Below are 21,561 nucleotides of genomic sequence, written 5' to 3' on the forward strand. Positions count from 1 at the left end.
GTCCTGTAACCCTCCTCTTGCTGCTAAGGATTATCAATAGTTCCCCTGCCATATACCTGGCTGTTCTGTATTGCTGTTTACTTGACTGCCATAGCTACCTGGGAGTGGAGATCTCTAATCCAAGGTGGAGATTGAATGATCGTATTCTCCCCAGGGTTAAAAAAAGAATCCAGGCTGGAGAGCTGGCTCAGCAGTTAAGAGCACTTGCCTGCTCTTCCAGAGGACCCGAATTTGGTTCCTAGTATTTATCACATTGGGTGGCTCAGAATTGCCTCTAACTCCAGCTCCAGGGAGATCTTTTGATACCCTTTCCTGGTCTCCATGGGCACATGCACACATGTCCATGCAAGAATGCACAAAGACACACACACACACACACACACACACACACACACACTAAAAATAAAAATCTATCTTTTCTAACGGCATTAACAATACAGCTGCACCATCTCACCACTAAGGGTGCTAGAATTTAAGTCATCATGTGACTGCCTGGGCTGAAGGCTCCTGATGATGCTGGCATACCCGCAGGGGATGTTGCAGTATTCTGGGGGCGGGGGCTGGACGTAGGGCTGGTCCTGTAGAGCACCAGGCAGCACCCACGGAGCTGGTTTTACCTTCTCAGCGGCCTGGCCCCCTCTTAGAGTCTGGTCCCCTTGCTGTGGCAGTCACTCCCCTCTTCTTGTCTCTGGCTGACACAGGACACAGGGTAAACCCCTCATCATGGAGTGTTGGGAGGACTTCTGCTCTATCCTGGGCACCCACCCGAAACTGAAGCAGCTGGACTTGGGCAGCAGCATCCTGAGCGAATGGGCCATGAAGATAATGTGCCTGAAACTGAAGAATCAAGCCTGCAAAGTACAGAGCCTGACGTAAGTGCCACCCGGTCTGGTACGCGCAATCCTTCCCATGGCCATCTCGCCAAGATAGGGGCCCCCTCTCGACCCTGAGGGGGAGGTGTGTCCTGAGAGGATTAATGCTATAAAATAGTCATGAACCAAGTTCCCAGAAACACAGGATGGGAGCTGACTAAAAAGACCTCTTAAAGAGGTGCGTAGGAAGCCGGGCGTTGGTGGCGCACGCCTTTAATCCCAGCACTGGGGAGGCAGAGGCAGGTGGATCTGAGTTCGAGACCAGCCTGGTCTACAAGAGCGAGTTCCAGGACAGCCTCCAAAGACACAGAGAAACCCTGTCTCAAAAAACCAAAAAATAAAAAAAAGTGCATAGGTTTGAGGGAGGCTTAATTACTGTGGGTTTTGAAGGATGCATAGGAGTCGGTTAGTAAAGGAAGACTATGAGAGGGCTTCGGGGGCCGGTAATAGAATATTTGAGGCAGTAGGTTGAGGGACGTGAATACATAGCTCTCTCTAATCACTCTCTCATGCCTTTGAGCTAGTGGATATCGTACAAATCTGTGAACAGCTAATTGTTAAATCTATCAGAAGTAATAGTCGGGGCAAGAAACTCGACCGTGTAAACCCCTTCGGAGGAAGCAGGTTGCTGGCGGAGGGAAAAGGGCCTCGAGGTGTGAAAGCAGAATTTATAGAAATGACAGTGTATAGAGACAGCTAAACACGATGGAGCCTTAAAACGGGAGGGGTTTCCCTTTCAGAATGAGGCAGAGCAGCCAATGGGATGGGGAGGGGGCGGAGAGATTCCGAGGTTAAGAGCACTGGCTCTTGCAGAAGACTCGGCTCTGTTCCCAACGCCTACACAGCGGCTCAACACCCTCTCTACCCCCAGCTCCGGGGGATCCAAGCCCCTCTTGCCACCTGCCCGGGTTCCTTGTGGGAACACACGCCTACACATTAAAAAATCTTTTTAAAGAGTGTGGATATTACTCCCAGCACTCGGGAGGCAGAGACAGGTGAACCTCTGAGTGTGAGGCCAGCCTGGTCTATAGAGCAAGTTCCAGGACAGCCAGGGCTACACGGAGAAACCCTGTCTCAGAAAAAAAGTGAAAGAGAGCATGCTCAAGCCATCATGGGAGGGTTGTTGTGTTGAGTGAGAAGCTGTCAGTTCACTCCGCAAATCCCCCTGAGAAGTCTCCACCAAACCCCCAGACCAAAGGAAAGGTCTGACTTTGTACAACTTGTAGGAGCGGTGAGAAGTTTCCCATGGCATGATTTCGGCATAGCACGTGTAACAAGAAGCCTGGAGGGCCCAGGTACCTTCAGTTGAGGGCTGCTGAACCTCTGAACCAGTGAGAGCTGTGGGGGCGTGGCCTGTCCTTGGGCGGTGGGCTCTGGCCTTCTGTAATAAATGCTATCTTCCAGGGGGCAGCTCCATCCTCTAACAGTAATAAAAACCAGAGCCTGCTACAGATGACTTATATCTGGGGTAGGAGAATAAATGTCAACTTTACTTCAGACCGAAAGCTCACTCCTTAACTTGGCGTCCCAACCCAGGGCAAAGCCACACGGCATGGACTTGAGGCAGGCCCGGTTCTTGATGCCTCACAAACACCCAGAGTTCCTGCCCTAACTTCCCTAGATGATCTGTAAACTATAAGATGAAATAAGCCCTTTCCTCCCAAAATTGCTTCTTGTCATGGTATCTTAACACAGCAATAGAGACCCCAAAAATAACATTCACACCACATCGCTGAGGAAATTCGGCTTGGGATGAATTAGACTCTGTCTCTAAAAAGAAAAAAAAAATAGCTGTCAGGAGAGCTGCACAGGGCTGTAATCCCAGCACTTGAGAGGTGAAAGGAAGAAGACGGGCGTTAAAGGCCGACACAAAGCTGTGAGATTGTCTCAAACAAACACTGTGTAAATAGGTAGCAGCTTCGAGAGCTGGTCTAGCAGGGTAAAAAAGCTCAATGAATCCTTTCCTGTCCTGCCAGACAGCTCCCAAATAAAAGCACAGAGACTTCCTTAGGAAAGCTTGACCTTAGCTTAGACTTGTCCAAATAGCTCTCATAACTTAAATTAACCCATATATATTAATGAACATTTTTTTTGCTGCTTGGCTTTTTACCTGTTTCATCTTGTATGTCTGACTCCCACGTTTTGTTGATGTCTGGTGTGCACCTAGATTCATTTCCTACTTTTTCTCTGCCTGGAAGTCCCACCCATACCCCCGGACTAGCTAGTGGCAGAAATGGATCTTCACACAGTGTACAAAGCTCCCACAACATAAAAGAGAGTCAGAATGTGACTGTGGTCCTTATCTCTCTTTTTTGCAGGTTTAAGAATGCAGAGGTAGTTTCTGGTCTCCGGCATCTCTGGATGACCCTCGTTAGCAATCGGAACTTAAAATACCTCCATCTGGGGAACACTCTCATGGAGGAGAATGACATCAAGTTAGCCTGTCAGGCCCTGCAACACCCAAAATGCTCCCTGGAAACTTTGAGGTGAGCTGCAGCAATGATTGTCACAGTGTGAGAATCTGGAATAATTTCCAGAAAGTTGCAAAACAAAATTTTCAGAGGATTAGAGAGAAGTCCTGAGGAGGGGTGGCCATACTGATCTGCCAACACTGTCATTGAGGGTGGGAGAGCCAGCAGAGTTGAGAACAAGAGTGGGCTGTGTGCCAGCAAAGTGAGCATTTTAGATCATAGTTTTAAGGTATAATTGCTGCACCACAGTGAAACACTTCAGTGTTTGTAAAGATTGAAAAAACGGGACCAGTGAGATGGCCCAGGGGATAAAGTAGTTTGCCACTAAGCCTGGTGACCTGAATTTGGTCCCCAGAACCCAGGAGAGAGAGAAATGACTCCCAGAAGTTGTCCCCCGAACTCCACATGCACACTGAGTAAATAAATGTAAAAAAAAAAAAATGAAAACAATATTGCATGCCAGGGAGGGCAGTATGTAGCTGGAATCCAGCCCAGGAAGGCAGAGTCAGCGGGATGGTGAGTTTCGGAGGCCAGCCTGGTTTGACTCACAAGCTCCTGTCTTCAGAAAACGTGTTGTTGGGAGGGTGGGGGCGGTGGCCATCGGCCAATGTAGCTTGGTTGGTGAAGTTGCTTGTCTAGAATGCAGAAGTGTGGCTTTGAGTCTCCATCACCGCACAAAACCAAGCATGGTGCTTGAACCTGAAAGCCCCTCACTCAAGAGGGTAGAGGCAGAGAAGCAGAAGCTGGGGATCATCCTTGGCTACTTAGTGATTTTTTTTGAGGCCAACCTGAGCTATGTGAGGCCTTGTCTCGAGAAGAAAAGGGGTCACGTGCAACCTCGGGCAGTTTCTTTGGTTATGCCAGACAGCGAGCTTGCTAAATAAGAGCTGGCAAAGGCCATCCTTCTGCGTGTGTGTCCACGCATGTGCCTGGACGTGCTCATGCGTGTCGTCTGCCCGTGTGTCGTCTGCCCGTGTGTCGTCTGCCCGTGTGTCGTCTGCCCGTGTGTCGTCTGCCCGTGTGTCGTCTGCCCGTGTGTCGTCTGCCCGTGTGTCGTCTGCCCGTGTGTCGTCTGCCCGTGTGTCGTCTGCCCGTGTGTCGTCTGCCCGTGTGTCGTCTGCCCGTGTGTCGTCTGCCCGTGTGTCTGCGAACTTGTGGAAATGGGTTCTCTCCTTCCACTGTGAGGATCCTGGGATCAACCTCGGGTCTCAGTCTTGGTGGCAAGCTCCTTGACCCCCGAGTGTTCTCACAAGCCTATCATTTTTTCATTAGCAAATAGCCTAATTTATTGGGGGGGGTGCACGGTTCAGAGCGTGGGCCGGCTGCTATAAGGAAAAGGAAAGGGAAATCTACTGGTGTGCACACACCTCTGGTTCCTAAGGAGCGGAGTCGAGAGTGTTACCCTGGGTTACCCAGGAGGCATGAGAAAACAATGTCTGAGGTTGTCTGTCTCTGCAGACTGGATTCCTGCGCCCTGACCCCAGATTGTTACCTGATGCTCTCCAACCTTCTGCTCTCAACCACCAGCCTAAGATGTCTCAGCCTGGCAGGAAACAAGGTGACGGAGAAAAGCATGAGGTGGCTCTGTGATGCCTTGAACAGCTCCAAGTGTGCACTGCAGAAGCTGATGTGAGTCTCGCCTCCTCTCTCTCTGTGACTGTGCTGTGTCTGGGATGTCCAGGAGATGGGTGGGGATGGCAGATGTTTCACTCCAGAATGAGGCCCCATGGACTCATGGGAAAGCCCTGGTTTAGGGGCTTCAGAGAACCCCGTTCATTCCATCATCGCCCTTCCTCTGTAAAGGGAGACCAATGGGAGTCAGCCCGAGACCTCTGTACTCACAGAGCTCCTTTGGAACATGACGCCCACGCGCCAAGTGGGTTGGTTCACACTTGATTCTGAGAGTAGAGATAATCCACTCATTCTGTGACTAATGACTTCCTGCTTGCCTGGCCAAGCCCCAAACAGAACATGAGCATGCTTGGCACGTGGTATGTGACCATAAACCCTAGTGCCCAGGAGGCTAAGACGGAAGGATCGTAAAAGGTCTAGGCAGGCCTGAGCTGCAGAATGAGCCCTTGTCCACACATGCGCGCGCGCACACGCACGCACACACACACACACACACACACACACACACACACACACACCAAGGATGTCGGAAGTTGTGCTGGGCAGGTGGATCTCTGGTAAAGAGCATGTAGAGCAAGTATGAGAGCCAGAGTTCAGATCCCACGTATATCCAGATAGACTTGGAGGATTACACGGCACTAAGGAGGCAGAGACAGGATCTCTAGAGAAAGCTGGCTTGCCAGACGAGCCAGATGGGTCATCTCTAGGTTCAGTGAGAGACCCTGCCTCCATGTATAAGATGGAGAAGGGATCAAGCAAGGTGCTTGGTGTCACCCACATGCCCTCCACAAGCATGCATGCTCTGACATTTGCAGCTGCGCACACATACATGCATACACACACACACACACACACACACACACACACACACACACATCCATACATGCATAACACTACACACACCAAAAAGAGGAGGGTCCTAACAGAATGTCACCCCAAATGCCAGTCGGATAGCTCTGACCTCCAGTGGAGACAAAGGTGCTAATAGAGGGACCATTCTAAAGAGTGCCATCTTGTAGACAGACTTGTGCTTGGAAACCGGGGGCAGGGTGGGTCCCTTATGTCAATGATCCAAAGGAGGTCAGTTGTTAACTGGTGAAATTGTCTTGTGATTACAGAGAAGTGTGACGAGGTAGTAACTGTAGAAACCATTATTTAAATCATAAGATTGACTGGATTTTTTTTTTTTTTTTTTTTGGTTTTTTGAGTCGGAGTTTCTCTGTAGCTTTGGAGCCTATCCTGGCACTCGCTCTGGAGATCAAGTTGGCCTCGAACTCACAGAGATCCGCCTGCCTCTGCCTCCCGAGTGCTGGGATTAAAGGCGTGTGCCACCAACCCCCAGCTTGAGATTGACTGGATCTTGTTGGTGCCTTTTACTTCCTTCTCCAGACATGTCTATGGAATGGCCATTGAGGCAGTTTTAGGCTAAATTACTCATTCTTGAAAGAACTATTCTCAATTGGCAAAACCAGAGATCACACTCGTGATCACTGCTCGGAGCTGTGTGCTGCCAGCTGTCACAGACCTAGTTTACTTTAAAGTCACTGCCAACACTGAGAACCAAATAGTACATCACCCTTTAGAGGCCAGAGGCAAGGCTAGAAAGATGGCTCCCAAGTTCAGAGTACTTGCTGCTCTTGTAGAGGACTGGAGTAAACCAACTCCTTTCAGTTGCCCTCTGGCTGACACCCTGTGCCTGGATGATACATGCACATAACAAAGTAAAATGCGCTTTTTAAAAGTGAGGCCGGCCGGGCACTGGTGGTGCTCGCCTTTACACCCAGCACTCGAGAGGCACAGGTGGGTGGATCTCGAGTTGTGTAGTTTAGCTGTTGTGGGCAGTGCCATGGTCACCGTCTGTGTGTGAGTTGGGGGAGGAAGACGTAAGAAGGGACCTCACTGTTCTCTCGTGGGGGGGGGGGCGCTCTCTCCTTGCAGACTGGACAGCTGTGAACTCATGCCCGTCAGCTGCCACATTCTGGCCTCCGCCCTTTGCGGCAACCGGACCCTGACGCACCTGTGCATGTCGGACAACAGCCTGAGGACCGAGGAAGTGAGACGGCTGTGTCGGTTCATGAGCAACCCGGAGTGCGCTCTGCAGAGACTGATGTGAGTTGGCTAGCTCCATTTCCTCTGGGGGCGACAGGACTGATGGCAAGCGGTAGGACCAGCATCCTGTAGCGTATTGGATCCTTTTCTGTTGCTGTGTTATCGGGCCCCAAGAAAAAGCAACTTGAGAGGAGAAAGGTGTTTGGTTTATCTTCCGGTTGTAGTGGGATAGAGTCCAGCATGCTGCCCGGAGGCTTGGCAACAGTCAGGACAAACAAAACGGCTGGGGCAGGAAGCGGCTGAGCACGTTTCTATACTCACGGGAAGCAGAGAGAACAGGAAGGGAGATGGGGTGAACAGGCCACCTCCAGTGACACCACGCTTCCTCCAGCAAGGGTCGACCTCCTTGGTGACTAAGTGTTCCAACAGGAGCCTTAGGAGGCCACGTTGTATTTCACGCCCAGTATGTTTAGAACTCTGGCTCTAGGACTCTCCTGGGTGTAAAAACCATTTCATTATTGCTATTTGTGTCTGTGTTTTTAAGATGACCCTGGGTTTTTATTATATTATTATGTATCCATGGGGGTGGGGATGAGAGTGCCTCGACCCACATAGGAAGCTCAGAGGACACGCCTGCAGCATTGATTTTTCTCCTTCCACGTGGGTCCCAAGCATCAAACTCCAATCCTTAGGGGTGACCGCAAGGGTCTTTATCACTAAGTCATCTCATGTGCCCCCAAGACTTTTTCTACAGGCAACCTTTGGCTTTTTAATTTGTGTGTGTGTGTGTGTGTGTGTGTGTGTGTGTGTGTGTGAGAGAGAGAGAGAGAGAGAGAGAGAGAGAGAGAGAGAGAGGCAGGCACATAGGTATGTGGGTGCACTTGAGATGGAGGCCAAGGATTGCTCTGGTGTCTTTGACCAATCACTCCCCATCTACTATACAAAGGCAGAGCCTCTTGCTTGCTAATTGAGCCAGACTAGGTAGCCGGGTAGCCCAGTGGATCTGTTGTCTAGGCCTTCATCCCCTGAGATTACAGGAGGGGTCACCAAGCCCGGCCCCCTGCATTTATATGGATAGCTGGGATCCCAACTCGGGTCCCTGTGCTCATGGGGCAAACACTTTATGCTTCAGCCATGTCTCCAGCCCTTCCAGTTTGCTAATGGAAATGCTAGATGAAACCGGAGTCTTCATGCATGCTAGGCAAGCTCCTTTACCAATGCAGAAGTAGCCCACGGTCCAGCCCGGGCCATTTTTAACAACTAAATCACCACCAGAAAGCACAAAATATCAACAAGCATGGCCCTGAATACACACCAAAAAGATAATTTTGTTTAGTGTGAGAGTTGAAACAAGCCCCACCTCCACCAGGAACAGAACGTAGGGCTGGATATGGAAATGCCTCTGTGACACGAGTCACATGAGGGGACACATGCGTGCCATCAGTGGTGGTTTTTGCAGATTAAGTTTCACCAAGTGGGAAAAATTTTTAAAGATTTATTATGTATACAGCGTTCATCCTACATGTACATCTGCAGGCTATAAGAGGGCACCAGATCTCATAACGGACGGTTGTGAGCCACCATGTGGTTGCTGGGAATTGAACTCAGGACCTCTGGAAGAGCAGTCAGTGCTCTTAACCTCTGAGCCATCTCTCCAGCCCCTTGATGGCCATTTCTGTTGGCTCTTTTTGCATCTGTTTCTTAGACAGGGTTTCTCTGTGCAGCTTTGGAGCCTAAGCGGTGGATTTCCCTCTCTCCCCATCATATATAAATAAATATAAAGATTTATTTATTTATGTATACAGTGTTCTGCCTGCATGTACGCCTGCAGGCCAGAAGAAGGCACCAGATCTCATTACAGATGGTTGTGAGCCACCATGTGGTTGCTGGGAATTGAACTCAGGACCTCTGGAAGAGCAGCCCAGGGCTCTTAACCTCTGAGCCATCTCTCCAGCCGCCCTCTGCCAAGTTCCTAGCCACCCACCACTTACGCCTGAGAGCGATGGCCGGTGTAAATGTGAGCCCCATCCTGTCCCCTTCTGTCCTGGTAGACTGAAACAGTGCAACCTGAGAGGAGACGCCTATGGCTTCCTGGCGCTGATGCTGTCCCACAACGGAAAGCTGACACACCTGAACCTGACCATGAACCCCGTGGAGGACGGCGGGATGAAGCTGCTGTGTGATGCTATAAAGAAGCCCACTTGTCACCTCCAAGAGCTGGAGTGAGTAGACCACGGTGGCTGACGGTCACCCCTACCTGGTCATCTCTCCCACCCCAGTTTCTAGAATTCCAGAGACGGACAGGGAGACGTGAGAATCTAACCCTGGGGCTAAGCGCTCAGCCTGCTGGGGAATCTCACTAGCTGGGGGAAGTGATCTGTGGAGTGGACAGAGTTGGAGGAAGGAACGACTGTGAGCAGGAGCCCCGAGGGGGGATTATGCCATCAGGGTCACCCTTGATCCCTTGAAGTCTGATCATTTCTGAGGAGATTATTTGGTTTGATGGATGAATGGTTGGTTGGTTGCCTAAGGGATTTTGTTGTTTGCTGTTGGTTTTATGTTGTTTGTAGCCCTCCAGGTATGGAACCACTGAGCCACAACCCCAACCCCTCTCGGGGGAATTCTAGGCAGGGGCTCTACCGCTGAGCCACGCCCCCAGCCCCTCACTGGGGGATTCTAGGCAGGGGCTCTACCACTGAGCCACGCCCCCAGCCCCTCACTGGGGGATTCTAGGCAGGGGCTCTACCACTGAGCCACGCCCCCAGCCTGCTATACAGTTCTTCTTCCAATGAATCCTCCATCCCTCCATACCCCCTGCACTCTCCTGCACCATTGTCTGTCTCCCAGGCTAATGTGCCACCCACTGCACACCACTCATGAGAAGAGATAGAAAGGCCATCCCTTGGGGATGGCGAGATGGCTTCATGGATTAACCGCCTGCTGAGCACACATGAAGACCTGCATTCAGATTTGCAGAGGCCCCCATACCTGCCTGTAACCCCAACACTCAGGGAGGAGGCAGCCAAGCAGATCCCAGGGGTTCACTGCCAGCAAGTCTCTCTAGCAATGACAAGTTTGAGGCATAGAGAAGAAATAGAGGAGCGGCTGGGCTGTGGTGGCGCACGCATCAAGTCCCAGCGCTTGGGAGCCAGAGGCTGGCAATCTCTGAGTTCAAGGCCAGCCTTATCTACAGAAAGCAAATGCCAGGACAGCCAGGAATGTTGCACAGAGAAAAAAGAAAGAGGAGTATACCTGATGTGATCTCTGGACTCCACACAGGCATGCATGGGTGTGAATACACCCATACCCACCATGCATGTACACACACACACACACACACACACACACACACACACACACACACACGCATACGCCCCACACAGAACAAAGACCATCTCTCTTTAAGTCACATAAGTCTATTTTCTTATTTGGAGTGAGGGGCTTTATGGGAAAAGGCCCACGTGGAGATCAGAAGACAACTTGCGGGGGGGCAGTTCTCATCTTCAACCCTGTGGCTCCAGGATCACCCCTCGAGGTGGCAAGTACCTTTATCCATCTTGCTGCTCCATCTTGCTGACCCCCCAAGGCAGTCTCTTCAGAGACGATGAAAGCAGCTATTCTGAATGCTTCTGGAGGTCACTCCCGAGGTGGCCCTTCCCCACTGAGGACACGGATGTCTCGTGTCTCTTGCAGACTGGTGAGCTGCCAGCTCACAAGGGACTGCTGTGCAGATCTGGCCTCTGTGATCACAAGGAACCAGCACTTGAAGAGCTTGGATCTGAGTAGCAACGCCCTGGGTGACAGCGGAGTCATAGCCCTGTGCAAGGCGCTGAAGCAAAATAACAGCTCCCTGAGGAGACTTGGGTAATGTCTTGGGCCACCTCTTTGAGGGGCTGAGCTCAGAGGAGGTGGTGGGAGGGACCTGAGCATGACAGCAGGTGGTGTGACTTTAACGACCTGGGGGGGGGGGGATCATGGGTCCGGGTGTCAGGATGTGTCAGTGTGTGGAGCCTTCAGATACTCATTGAGCTTCCTCTCTCAGACGGGAGTGATGCTGGGTACAGGGTTGTGACTATAGACTTTTTTTTTTTTTTTCGAGACAGGGTTTCTCTGTGGCTTTGGAGGCTGTCCTGGAACTCGCTCTTGTAGACCAGGCTGGTCTCGAACTCAGAGATCCGCCTGCCTCTGCCTCCCGAGTGCTGGGATTAAAGGTGTGCGCCACCAACGCCCGGCTGACAATTGAGACCTTAGTGGTGTAGCACTTACACTCTAGCAGGAAGAATGAACCCAAAGCAATCGGTTACCAAGGGGTCCTTAAGACTCAGTTTCTCATTCACCTGGGAAGCCTGTTAGAGCAGAGTGCTACCCAGATGGCGGCTCCCACCTGGCATTCTAGGACACAATAGCAGGAGGAGGATCACCTTGAGTTTGAGGCCAGACTGGGCTACATTGTGAGGTTCTTTGAGATCCCAACATGCACGGGATTGCACTCATACACTGTCATGTACACACTCGAGACACATAAATAAAAAATGAAAGTAAAACAAATTTAATACTAGAATATGGGCCAGTGAGATGGCTCAGAGGTTAAGAGCACCGGCTGCTCTTCCAGAGATCCTGAGTTCAATTCCCAGCACCCACATGTGGCTCACAACCATCCGTTATGAGATCTGGTGCCCTCTGCTGGTCTGTAGATGTACATGGAAGCAGAATGTTGTATACATAATTTTTTTAAGATTTTATTAATACTAGAATATGGGCCTGTAAGGTGGCTCAGCAGGTAAAGCCACCCAACAACCATCACGTGGGTTCCAACGGTTGAAGGAGGAAGCCAACTGTAGTGAATTGTCCTTTGATCTCCACGTACGTAGCACACACATACATGCAAGCGTGCACGAAACAAATTGGTGTGATTTTTTAAATATGGGAGCACACTGACACCATCGTCGCTTCATTTTCTTAGAGGCGGACTCTTTCTGTGCAGCCCAAGTGGCCTGGACCTTAGGCTCTTCCCGTCGTCTCCGCCTTTTGAGCGTGAGGATTACCGGAGTGTGCAGCTCCGTGTTTGCTTCGTCTTTTTAGTTAAAATTTACCATGTGTTCACACGTGTGTGTGTGCCTGCTTGCCTTGCTTTGCATCGCACGCATGTTTGTGCCCACCAGGGACAGAAGGCAGGCGTCAGCTCTCCTGGAGCCAGAGTTCCGGGCAGTTGTAAACCACCTGATGGGGGTGCTGGGAACCACTGCAAGAGCAGGGGATGCTTTGAACCGCCCACCGAGCCGTCTCTCCAGTGCCCCCGTCAATGATACTCTCTGGCATGCTGCTCTTCTTGGGATCAAGCCCTAAGCTTTTGATTGGCATATATTCACCCTACGTAGGACTGGGTTTCACGGGGACATTTTCATACACGTATGTAGTGTACTTTGACCGTGTCCCCTCCCCCCTCCCCCCCCCCAGCTTCAGTCCCCTACATAACTTCACATCTGTGTTAGTGGCATGGATGACTTCCTGTATCTGCTTACAGCCTGGGCTCCAGGAACAGGAGAGAACATGCAATATTTGTCTTTCCAAGTCTAACTTAAGCCGGGCGTTGGTGGCGCACGCCTTTAATCCCAGCACTTGGGAGGCAGAGGCGGGCGGATCTGAGTTGAAGGCCAGCCTGGTTGGTCTACAGAGTGAGTTCCAGGACAGGCTCCATGTCTACAGAGAAGACCCTATCTAGAAGAACAAAAAAGAAAACAAAGTCTGACTTGGTTCACTGAAAATGCAAACCTCCAGTCTTACCCATGTTCCTAGAACCCTTTTCGTGTATAGAGCTTTCAGCTTTATCTCATATATCGTAGACTCTGCTAAGCTCTGACCATCTGGACATGGTTATCTGTTAAGGGTCCTTCCAGTAGAGCAGGGTCCATGTAGCTTCTTGGGTATCCTGTGCATGTCTGGACATCCTGCCTCCTGCGCGCAGCTCCCAATTGATCATTTGAGTCTCTGGTGCAATACCACCTTTTTGGGGGGGGGGGGCTTTTGAAACGGGGTTTCTGTGTGTGGCCTTGGCTGTCTTGGAACTCGCTCTGTAGACCAGGCTGGCCTCAAACTCGGGTCTGCCTGCCTCTGCCTCCCGAGTGCTGGGATTAAAGGGTTTGTGTCACCACCGTCCCGTTGGGTTGAAACTCTTATGGCCGAACGGAGGGTCCATCACTGACCAGTTCTTCCTTGGGCCTCTGGGTAGGTTGGAGGCATGCGGGTTGACTTCTGACTGCTGCACGGAGCTCTCATTGGCCCTCTCTTGCAACTCACGCCTCACCAGCCTAAACCTGATGAAGAACGACTTCAGTACACCAGGGATGTTGAAGCTGTGTTCTGCCTTCCTGCATCCCACATCTAATCTGTGGATAATTGGGTAAGTCCCTACCAGTCTTCTCCTGAGACATACGTGTGACTCTCTGACAAGATACTTGGAGAAGCCGCAGCAATTGAAAAGTAGTTGAGATCCATGCCTTGGGAACTCTTTCTCTGAAGAGTTCTCAGCCTTTAATACAGTTCCTCGTGTTGGGGTGACCCCCAATAATAAAATTATTTCACGGTTACTTCATAATTGTAAGTTTCTACTGTTATGAACCGTCATGTAAACATCTGACTTGGATGCTTGATATCTAAAGGGGTGGGGACCCACAGGTTGACAACTGTTGAAAAGAGTTTCAGTACAGCCTTGCCGGGCATTGGTGGCGCACGCCTTTAATCCCAGCACTCAGGAGGCAGAGGCAGGTGGATCTCTGAGTTTGAGGCCAGCCTGGTCTTCAGAGCAAGTTCTTCCTTGGGCCTCTGGGTAGGCTCCCAAGCTACACAGAGAAACCCTGTCTGGGAGGAAAAAAAAAAGTTTCAGTACAGCCAAGGTTACACAGTGAGACCCTGTCTCAAAAAAGTCAGACAACTTGTACATTCATGTTTATAGTGCCATTTTTCAAGAAAGGGGAGTTTGGTGCTCATGTCTGGATAAGACGCAAGGAGATTGTTAGAGAAGTCAGTCAGTCATAAAGACAAATATTGTTCATGTGAGGTTCCTAGATTTAGACTCAGACCCAGAGGTTGCTAAAGGAAGAGACAAAGAGGGCTTGAAGGGTGTAACTCAATGTTGGAGGTCTTTCTCGATGTCTGTAAAGCCCTGGGTTCCGTACCTAGCACTGCCAAAATAACTTAAAGGGTAGATGAAAATTTAGACTTCCCATATAATGTCTACAGATGGTGGCTCACAACTGTCTGTAATGAGATCTGCTGCCCTCTTCTGGCCTGTAGTGCAAGTGCGGGCATACATGTAGGCCGTCTTTCCAGGATGACGTAGACCACAGAGAGAGACTGTCAGAAAGAGACAAGTTGACCTTGCTTGTTGGATGTTGGATGGAGCCACTGGATGGCCATGTTCTGACAGATAACACCTTGACTTGTGCACGCAACTATGATTGAATGGAGTGGGTCAAAAAAAAAAATGGGGCTGGGAAGATGACTTGATGCTTGAAAGCTCTGGCTGCTCTTGCAGAGGAACTGAGCTCTGTTCCAGAACCCACGTGGCGGCCCACAAGAGCCTGTCACTCCAGTTTTGATGGCCCAGTGCCGTGTTCTGACCTCGGTGGGCACTGCATGTACCTACTGCCCATGCATGCATGCAGATACATGCATGTCTGTGTTTCCAGTTGTTAAAGTGTTGAGCCTGTACTCAGTGTTCATTTTTAATGTGTTCTGTACACAGTGTTCTGCCTGCGTGTACGCCTGCACTTGCACTGCAGTGCCAGAAGAGGGCACCAGATCTCATTACAGATGGTTGTGAGCCACCATGTGGTTGCTGGAATTGAACTCGGGACCTCTGGAAGAGCAGCCAGTGCTCTTAACCTCTGAGCCATCTCTCCAGTCCCGCACATTTGTTTTAAGTAGTGTTTATTTACGAGTCTGTGTGGAGTGCTCATGTGGAGATCAGAAAACTTGAAAAAAGGCAGTTTTCTCTTTCCATCCAGTAGGTCCTGGAGATCAGATTCAGGCTGCCAGGCTTGCAGCCAAGTGTCCTTTATCTACTGAGATATCTCGCATGTCCGAGTGTGTTCTCATAATCCACCAAACTATAATGTTGCTGAATTTCCGAGCAAGGTGGTACATGCCTGTAGTCCTGGCTCTGCCAAGTAGAGGCAGGATTGCTGTAAATTTGAGGCCAGGCTAGCCTACCTCATATGTTCTGGGTAAAAACTGGGCCTCCAAAAACAAAAACAAAAGTTTTGGCTGAAGAGGACAGGGCTGGCCACCCAGATGAGCTTGAAGGTGAGATGACTCAATTGAATGACTTCTCCAGATAACTCTGGAAAGTGCTTCCTACACAAGCCCGAGGGCTTGAGGGTTCTTGCGAGTTCTGTTCCCTAGAAGCCATGCGAAAGCCAGATGTGGTGGTGCACACACCTGCAGTCCTGGCCCTAGGGAGAGAAACCAGAAGACCCTGGAGTTCACTGGCCAGCCAGTCAGCAGGCTCTGGGTTTCGGGAGTTTGTGTCAGTGAAGAATGATGAGAAAAGACTAACAATGATGCTGACCTCTGACCTCCACCTCCATGCTTGAGTGTGTGTGCACACACACAACACACACACACACAAAAGACACAATCCATATGCACACACAACAAACATATAATACACACATGCACCGACATATACACACAAAGCAATACACTCACACACGCATACACACACAAAACCTAATACACAGACATGGACGCACGACACATACAAAAGACACAACGCTGCACACACATGAAGGCACACACACGTCAACAACCCATCCACACATGCGTATACACCACTGCCACGCCCACCTAGTCAGACTTGGATTTTCTACCAACTGGTCTTTCACGGGCAAAGCAGGATTTCTCTGCCGCTATTTAAATGCATTGAATAGCCGTCTCCTCAATCGGGATGGGTGGGGCCTTTGCCTGGACCAAGTCCATCACTGTGCCTCAAACTGGGCCAAGACCCAGCACAGGGCAGATTTCCTTTGCATTTAGGACTGACTTTTACATGTGTGGGTTCCTTGTATGCGCGTCTGGGGTTCACAAGCCTGTGTCTGCCTGTACATGCGGAGGCCAGAGGTTAACCTCTGGAGTCCCCAGAATGGCAGAGGTGTCCTTGCTTTCTTTTGTTGGAGACGAGGTCTCTCACTCTGTAGACCTGGCTGTCCTGGAGACATGTTGGCCTCAAACTCGGAGATCTACCCGCTGGTATGAAAGGCACGTGCCACAATGCCAGGATTGTCTTTTCTTTTAAATTAATAACTGCAGCCGGGCATTGGTGGCGCACGCCTTTAATCCCAGCACTCGGGAGGCAGAGGCAGGTGGATCTTGAGACCAATCTGGTCTACAGAGTGAGTTCTAGGACATCCAGGGCTACATAGAGAAACCCGGTCTCAATAATAATAATAATAATTAATAATAATAATAATTAATAATAATAATAGCTGCCTCCAAATGCCATGGAGTCATCCTGGGAAGAGAGGGGGGTGAGCAACCACCAGTGGCTACATTCCCAAAGAAAAGTGATTCTCGGGCTGGAGAGATGGCTCAGAGGTTAGGAGCACTGGCTGTTGTTCCAAAAGTCCTGGAGTTCAATTCTGGGCAACCACATGGTGGCTCACAACCACCTTGAATGAGAGCTGGTGCCCTCTTCTGGCCTGCAGAGCACATGCAGGCAGAATACTGTATACATAATAAATAAAATCTTAAAAAAAAAAATAATAAAGTGAGACTGGGCGTTGGTGGCACACGCCTTTAATCCCAGCACTCAGGAGGCAGAGCAAGTGGGATCTCTGAGTTCGAGGCCAGCCTGGTCTCCAGAGCGAGTGCCAGGACAGTCTCCAAAGCTACACAGAGAAACCCTGTCTCGAAAAACCAAAAATAAATAAATAAAAATTTTTAAAAAGTGATTCTCCCTCTTCCAATTGGGGGCGGGGCCTTGGGAGCCCCTCCCCCCAGCCCTTTTAATCTATGGCAAGTGCACTGCTCTCATTGAGAGTCCTCAAAAAGATTTGTAGTCCTTGGTTTGGCTTCCAGGCCACCTGAGGAGGGGGGGGGGGACAATCAAAGGCAGGTCCCAGCCTGACGGCTCCCTTTCTTCCCAGCCTGTGGAAGCAGCAGTACTACGCCAAGGTGCGAAGGCAGCTGGAGAAAGTGCAGTTTATTAAGCCCCACATGGTGATTGATGGCGACTGGTATGCCTTTGATGAAGACGACCGCAACTGGTGGAAAAACTGAAGACAGGAGTCCCCCTCCCCTCCCCTTCGGGTCCCAGCACCTCCGCGTCTGTGAAAACCCTGGTCCCACCTCCGAGGGTGTGTCGGGGATAAAATAAACACTCAGCACTGTGGAAAAGCATCCGTGATATGTTCATCGGTGGGGATGTGGCGTCAGGCAGAGATGGCACGGGAAGGTGGCTCGGTGGGTACAGGGCTTGTCGTGCTAGTGTGAGGAGGACCTGAATTTGATGCACAGAAGGTCCATTAAAAAGCCAGGTGTGGACCGGCGTTGGGCGCACGCCTTTAATCCCAGCACTTGGGAGACAGAGGCAGGCGGATCTCTGTGAGTTCGAGGCCAGCCTGGTCTCCAGAGCGAGTGCCAGGATAGGCTCCAAAGCTACACAGAGAAACCCTGTCTCGAAAAAGAGAGAGAGAGAGAGAGAGAGAGAGAGAGAGAGAGAGAGAGAGGAAGCAAAACCACCAAACACACTGTATAGATTATGGTTAGAATAAAGCATATACAAACTTTATGAAGCAACCAGGAACATCTTAATATTGGTTATTTGATGGTATCTGTTACATTTTTCCTTGATGTAAAAGAATAATTTTTCTTAATATTTTTTGCTCCAGTTAAGAGTATAATCAAGAACCTCTGGACACTGCTTTCATCCAGATTCTGGCCCAGAAGCACTACCAAAACATCAACAAGGGCCAAACCCCAGATAGGATGGCTTAGTGCGGCTATGCAAATGGCTTTGTCCCTGTGTATCAATATGGTTATGGCTATATACACTTAGTCTTAGCCTTTTAGGAATATATTCAGAGATGAAGGAAACGTTTTCTGGGATGGATGTGAAAATACAGGGAGAGGGACAGGCGTGAGGAGGTGGGTGGGATATCCAATGAAGATGTCTCATTCTGGTGGCGCACGCCTTTGATCCCAGCACTCCGGAGGCGGAGGCAGAGGCAGGCGGATCTCGGAGTTCAAGGCCATCCTGGTCTCCAGAGCGAGTGCCAGGACAGCCTCCAAAGCCACAGAGAAACCCTGTCTCGAAAAAAAAAAACCCAAAAAGGGGGGGGGAGCACCATTGAGGACCTGCTCCTGCTCCAGCTCACCTAGGGAATATGCTAACATTGCATTGACCCAGGGTTCCCGGGTGGGGTGTGGCTGAGAGTTGCCGATTCTTTGCCTTTTTTAAAGAAGTTCCTTTTCTGTGTACATGAGTGCAGGTGCCCTCGGAGGCCAGAGCTGTTTGACCCCCTGGAGCTGGAGGTCCAGGAGGTGGTGAGCTCCCTACCCCATGTGGGTGCTGGGATCTGGGGCCCTGTGCAAGAGCAGTAAGTGTTCTTAACCCCCCGAAGCCCTCTCTCCAGTCCAGTCTTTGCATTTTGTTGTAGACCTCAGCTCGGGTTGCTTTTCTTGTCTCTGCCTGCCTTGCCACGTCCTGCGGGTTGGCGAATTGGTGTGCCCAGCTGAAGCCATGAAGTTTCCTGTGCCATTCAAGGAGGTGGAACGGGTCAGGTTCCCTTTGATCCCCGTAGTCTCCTGAGTGTTTGGCGTTCTCTCGGTGCACACCAGGTGGCGGTAGAGCACCCTGTCTCAGCGGGAAGGAGCTGGCGGAGAGGAAGGCGCTGCTCCTGGGTTCCTGGTAGGTTACCAGACGCCGGGGGGCTACCTGCTTCTGTGTTAAGGGGCTTCCTGCACACTGCAGGATGCTGAAAAGTGTGCCTGGCTTCAACACGCCACATGTCAGGGAGACTCGCCTGCTCCAGCTGCAGCGACCAGAACTGTCACCAAATGTTTCTAGGGGCACAACCTCCTTGATGACCGGGGCCTGAGAGCCACAGATCTATACAATCCAAGCAAATCTTGGCATCCAACAGCTTTCCCTTTAGGACTGCAAAGCACTGGTTCAGACAGTCTGTCGAAGGGTGTCTGCTAACTTCCGATTCTGTCGGGGGGGGGGGGGAGAAGTAACAGCCCTTTGGGATTGTCTGTCCTTGGCAAAGCTGATCCGTGTTGTAGGGTGTATTGTGTCTTCACTCCTTTTGGCTGGATCTCCTATTGTGTGAGGATCGGTGACCTCTCCCAGCAGGGCCGGCTCTGATGAACAAATGCAGTCGAGACTTTTTTTTTTTTTTTTTCAAACAGCTTTCGTGTTTTGTTTTGAGGGGCCGGGGATGACATTCGAACGTGAAAGTCAGAGTACTAGCCAAGGTACTGGTGGCATACACCTTGAATCCCAGCTCTCAGGAGGCAGAGGTGAGCAGATCTGAGTTCAAGATCAGCCTAGTCTACAGAGCGAATTTCAGGACAGCTGAGGCTACCCAGAAAGATCCTGTCAGGGAAAAACAAAGTAATAATAATAAAGGAAAGAAAGAGAGGATGCCTTTTTGTGCAGAGGCTTTCTCCTTCCCCCATGTGGGGTCCTGGGGAATGGAACTCGGATTGTCAGGTTTGGAGACAGGCACTTGAACCATGTCGTTGGCCCCAGCCAGGCCGTTAGAGTATAGTGGAAACCGTTGGCCAAGGCTAGATTTACTCTGTTATCTCAAAAGTGTCTGAACAGTCTTTTGATTCTCTGGGTCTGCTTTCTCTGTTGAGTGAAATGGCATCTACAGTGGTCCAGTGCATGGCTGGTGTACATGAAACTCTCCCTTCCTAGGATCGGGCACCCACCGTAACGGTGCCCTGACTGCAGAAATGGGGGGGGGGGGTCAGCGGCCCCTGTGTGCACCGCTTGCTAAAGAGCACTCTAAATTAGTCTCGTCTCTTTACCTGTCAGCAAACACACATGCTCACACACACTTGGGTATATGACCATGAGTGCGCGCGCGCGCACACACACTCACACTCGCACACTCACACACTCACACGTCTCTTTCATGGACATGGGTTCCTGCAGTGTATTAGTAAGAGCAGAGATCCAGAAACAAACTGTGAATCCTCCAAGAATGAAGTGGATCCCTTGCGTCCACGCAGGGAGATGGTTGGGTGCTCCCCAAAGGAGAACAGACAGCGGCCCAGCCTGTGGCTGGGTTGACCGAGTGCTTGCCTAGTGTGCGTGGGTGCGTGAAAGCTCTGGCTCTTATCCCCAGCGCCATTTAAAACCCATCGTGACGGCAAATTCAAGGTTGTTCTCGGCTATGTAGCAAGTTTGAGTCCGGGTTGGGATGAGGAAGGGAAACGGGGTGGGGGGGATGAGAGAAATGGAGATTAGAGGGGAAGAGAGAGATGGAGGGGGAGAGGAAAGATAGAGCGGGGAAGGGAGAGAGTGGAGAGAGAATTGAGAGATGTGTACTGACCCGTCTAGACGAGCATAGACAAATGCACAGTTGATGGAAACCAACGGGAGCCTGGGGGTCTGGCTCAGTGGCAGCGAGCTCGCTGTGTGCGCGCGTAAGGCCCTCGGTTGGACCCCCAGTAATGGGGGAAGGGTGACAAAGGGGTGACTGGGAGACATAGGGTCCATGTATTGAGGGCAGGTAACATGATGGGTGCTAACGGATGACAGGTACGTAAAGGAAGGATGGGGTGTAGGGGATGCTCGCGTTAGAAGGAATGTTACCTCTGTGAGTGTGTAGGTGTGGGCATAGACACATGTATGCTGCCGTGGCACACGTGCAGAGGTCAAAGGACACCTTTTAGGAGTCGGTTCTCTCCTTCCACCTTGTGAATCCCGGGGAGTAAAGTCGGGTTGTCGGGCTCGCATGGCAAGGACGTTCACCCACTGAGTTATCTCACTGGCCCGGAAAGGGCAATTCTTTAAACCCTCTAGTGCTCATTTTCCCTTATGCAGAAGCCAGATGTGTCTGACTGTGTGGCATAAAAGCGGAAGGGGGACTATTTATAGGACCATAGGGACTAACGGGGGGGGGGGGGAGGAGAGTTCGGGGGAGGGGAAGGGTAGACGTGAGCAAAGTGCAAATACGTTTGTCAGAGTGAGACATCCTGAAAATTATGAGTGTGCGTGTGTGCGCTGTGTGCATGGGGGGGTGTTTGTGTGCTTGCGTGTGTACACACACGAGCGCCAGTGCCTTCAGAGAGAGCATAGCGGGGCATCCGATACCCTGGAGCTGCAGTTACAAGCCATTGTGAGCTGCTTGCTGTGGGTGCTGGGAACAGAACCCGGGTCCCCCACAAGAGCAAGAAGGGCTTTGAACCTCGGGGCCATCTCTCGGACCCCAGAAACGCATGGGTTTTTTTAACCTGTGTGACGCAGCCATCCTAAGACTGGGAGGTGGAGGTAAGAGAATGAGTTGAGGGTCGTCTTCAAC

The 21,561-nt window shown here is 50.8% G+C and overlaps 1 protein-coding gene across 1 annotated transcript in view; it reads left to right on the plus strand.

The window, feature by feature from the left end:
- LOC100752389 (NACHT, LRR and PYD domains-containing protein 5) overlaps window positions 1-17,302 on the plus strand; it is a 34,613-nt gene extending 17,311 nt beyond the window's left edge. The window contains exons 8-15 of the mRNA XM_035449181.1: window positions 702-872; window positions 3,191-3,358; window positions 4,802-4,972; window positions 6,914-7,084; window positions 9,076-9,246; window positions 10,718-10,888; window positions 13,254-13,424; window positions 17,170-17,302. Of these exons, the coding sequence (XP_035305072.1) occupies window positions 702-872; window positions 3,191-3,358; window positions 4,802-4,972; window positions 6,914-7,084; window positions 9,076-9,246; window positions 10,718-10,888; window positions 13,254-13,424; window positions 17,170-17,302 (1,327 nt within the window). The remainder of the gene's footprint in view (window positions 1-701; window positions 873-3,190; window positions 3,359-4,801; window positions 4,973-6,913; window positions 7,085-9,075; window positions 9,247-10,717; window positions 10,889-13,253; window positions 13,425-17,169) is intronic.
- Window positions 17,303-21,561: the final 4,259 nt, after the last annotated feature.

This window comes from Cricetulus griseus, chromosome 9, assembly GCF_003668045.3.
Source record: "Cricetulus griseus strain 17A/GY chromosome 9, alternate assembly CriGri-PICRH-1.0, whole genome shotgun sequence".
In the NCBI taxonomy this organism is placed as follows: Eukaryota; Metazoa; Chordata; class Mammalia; order Rodentia; family Cricetidae; genus Cricetulus; species Cricetulus griseus.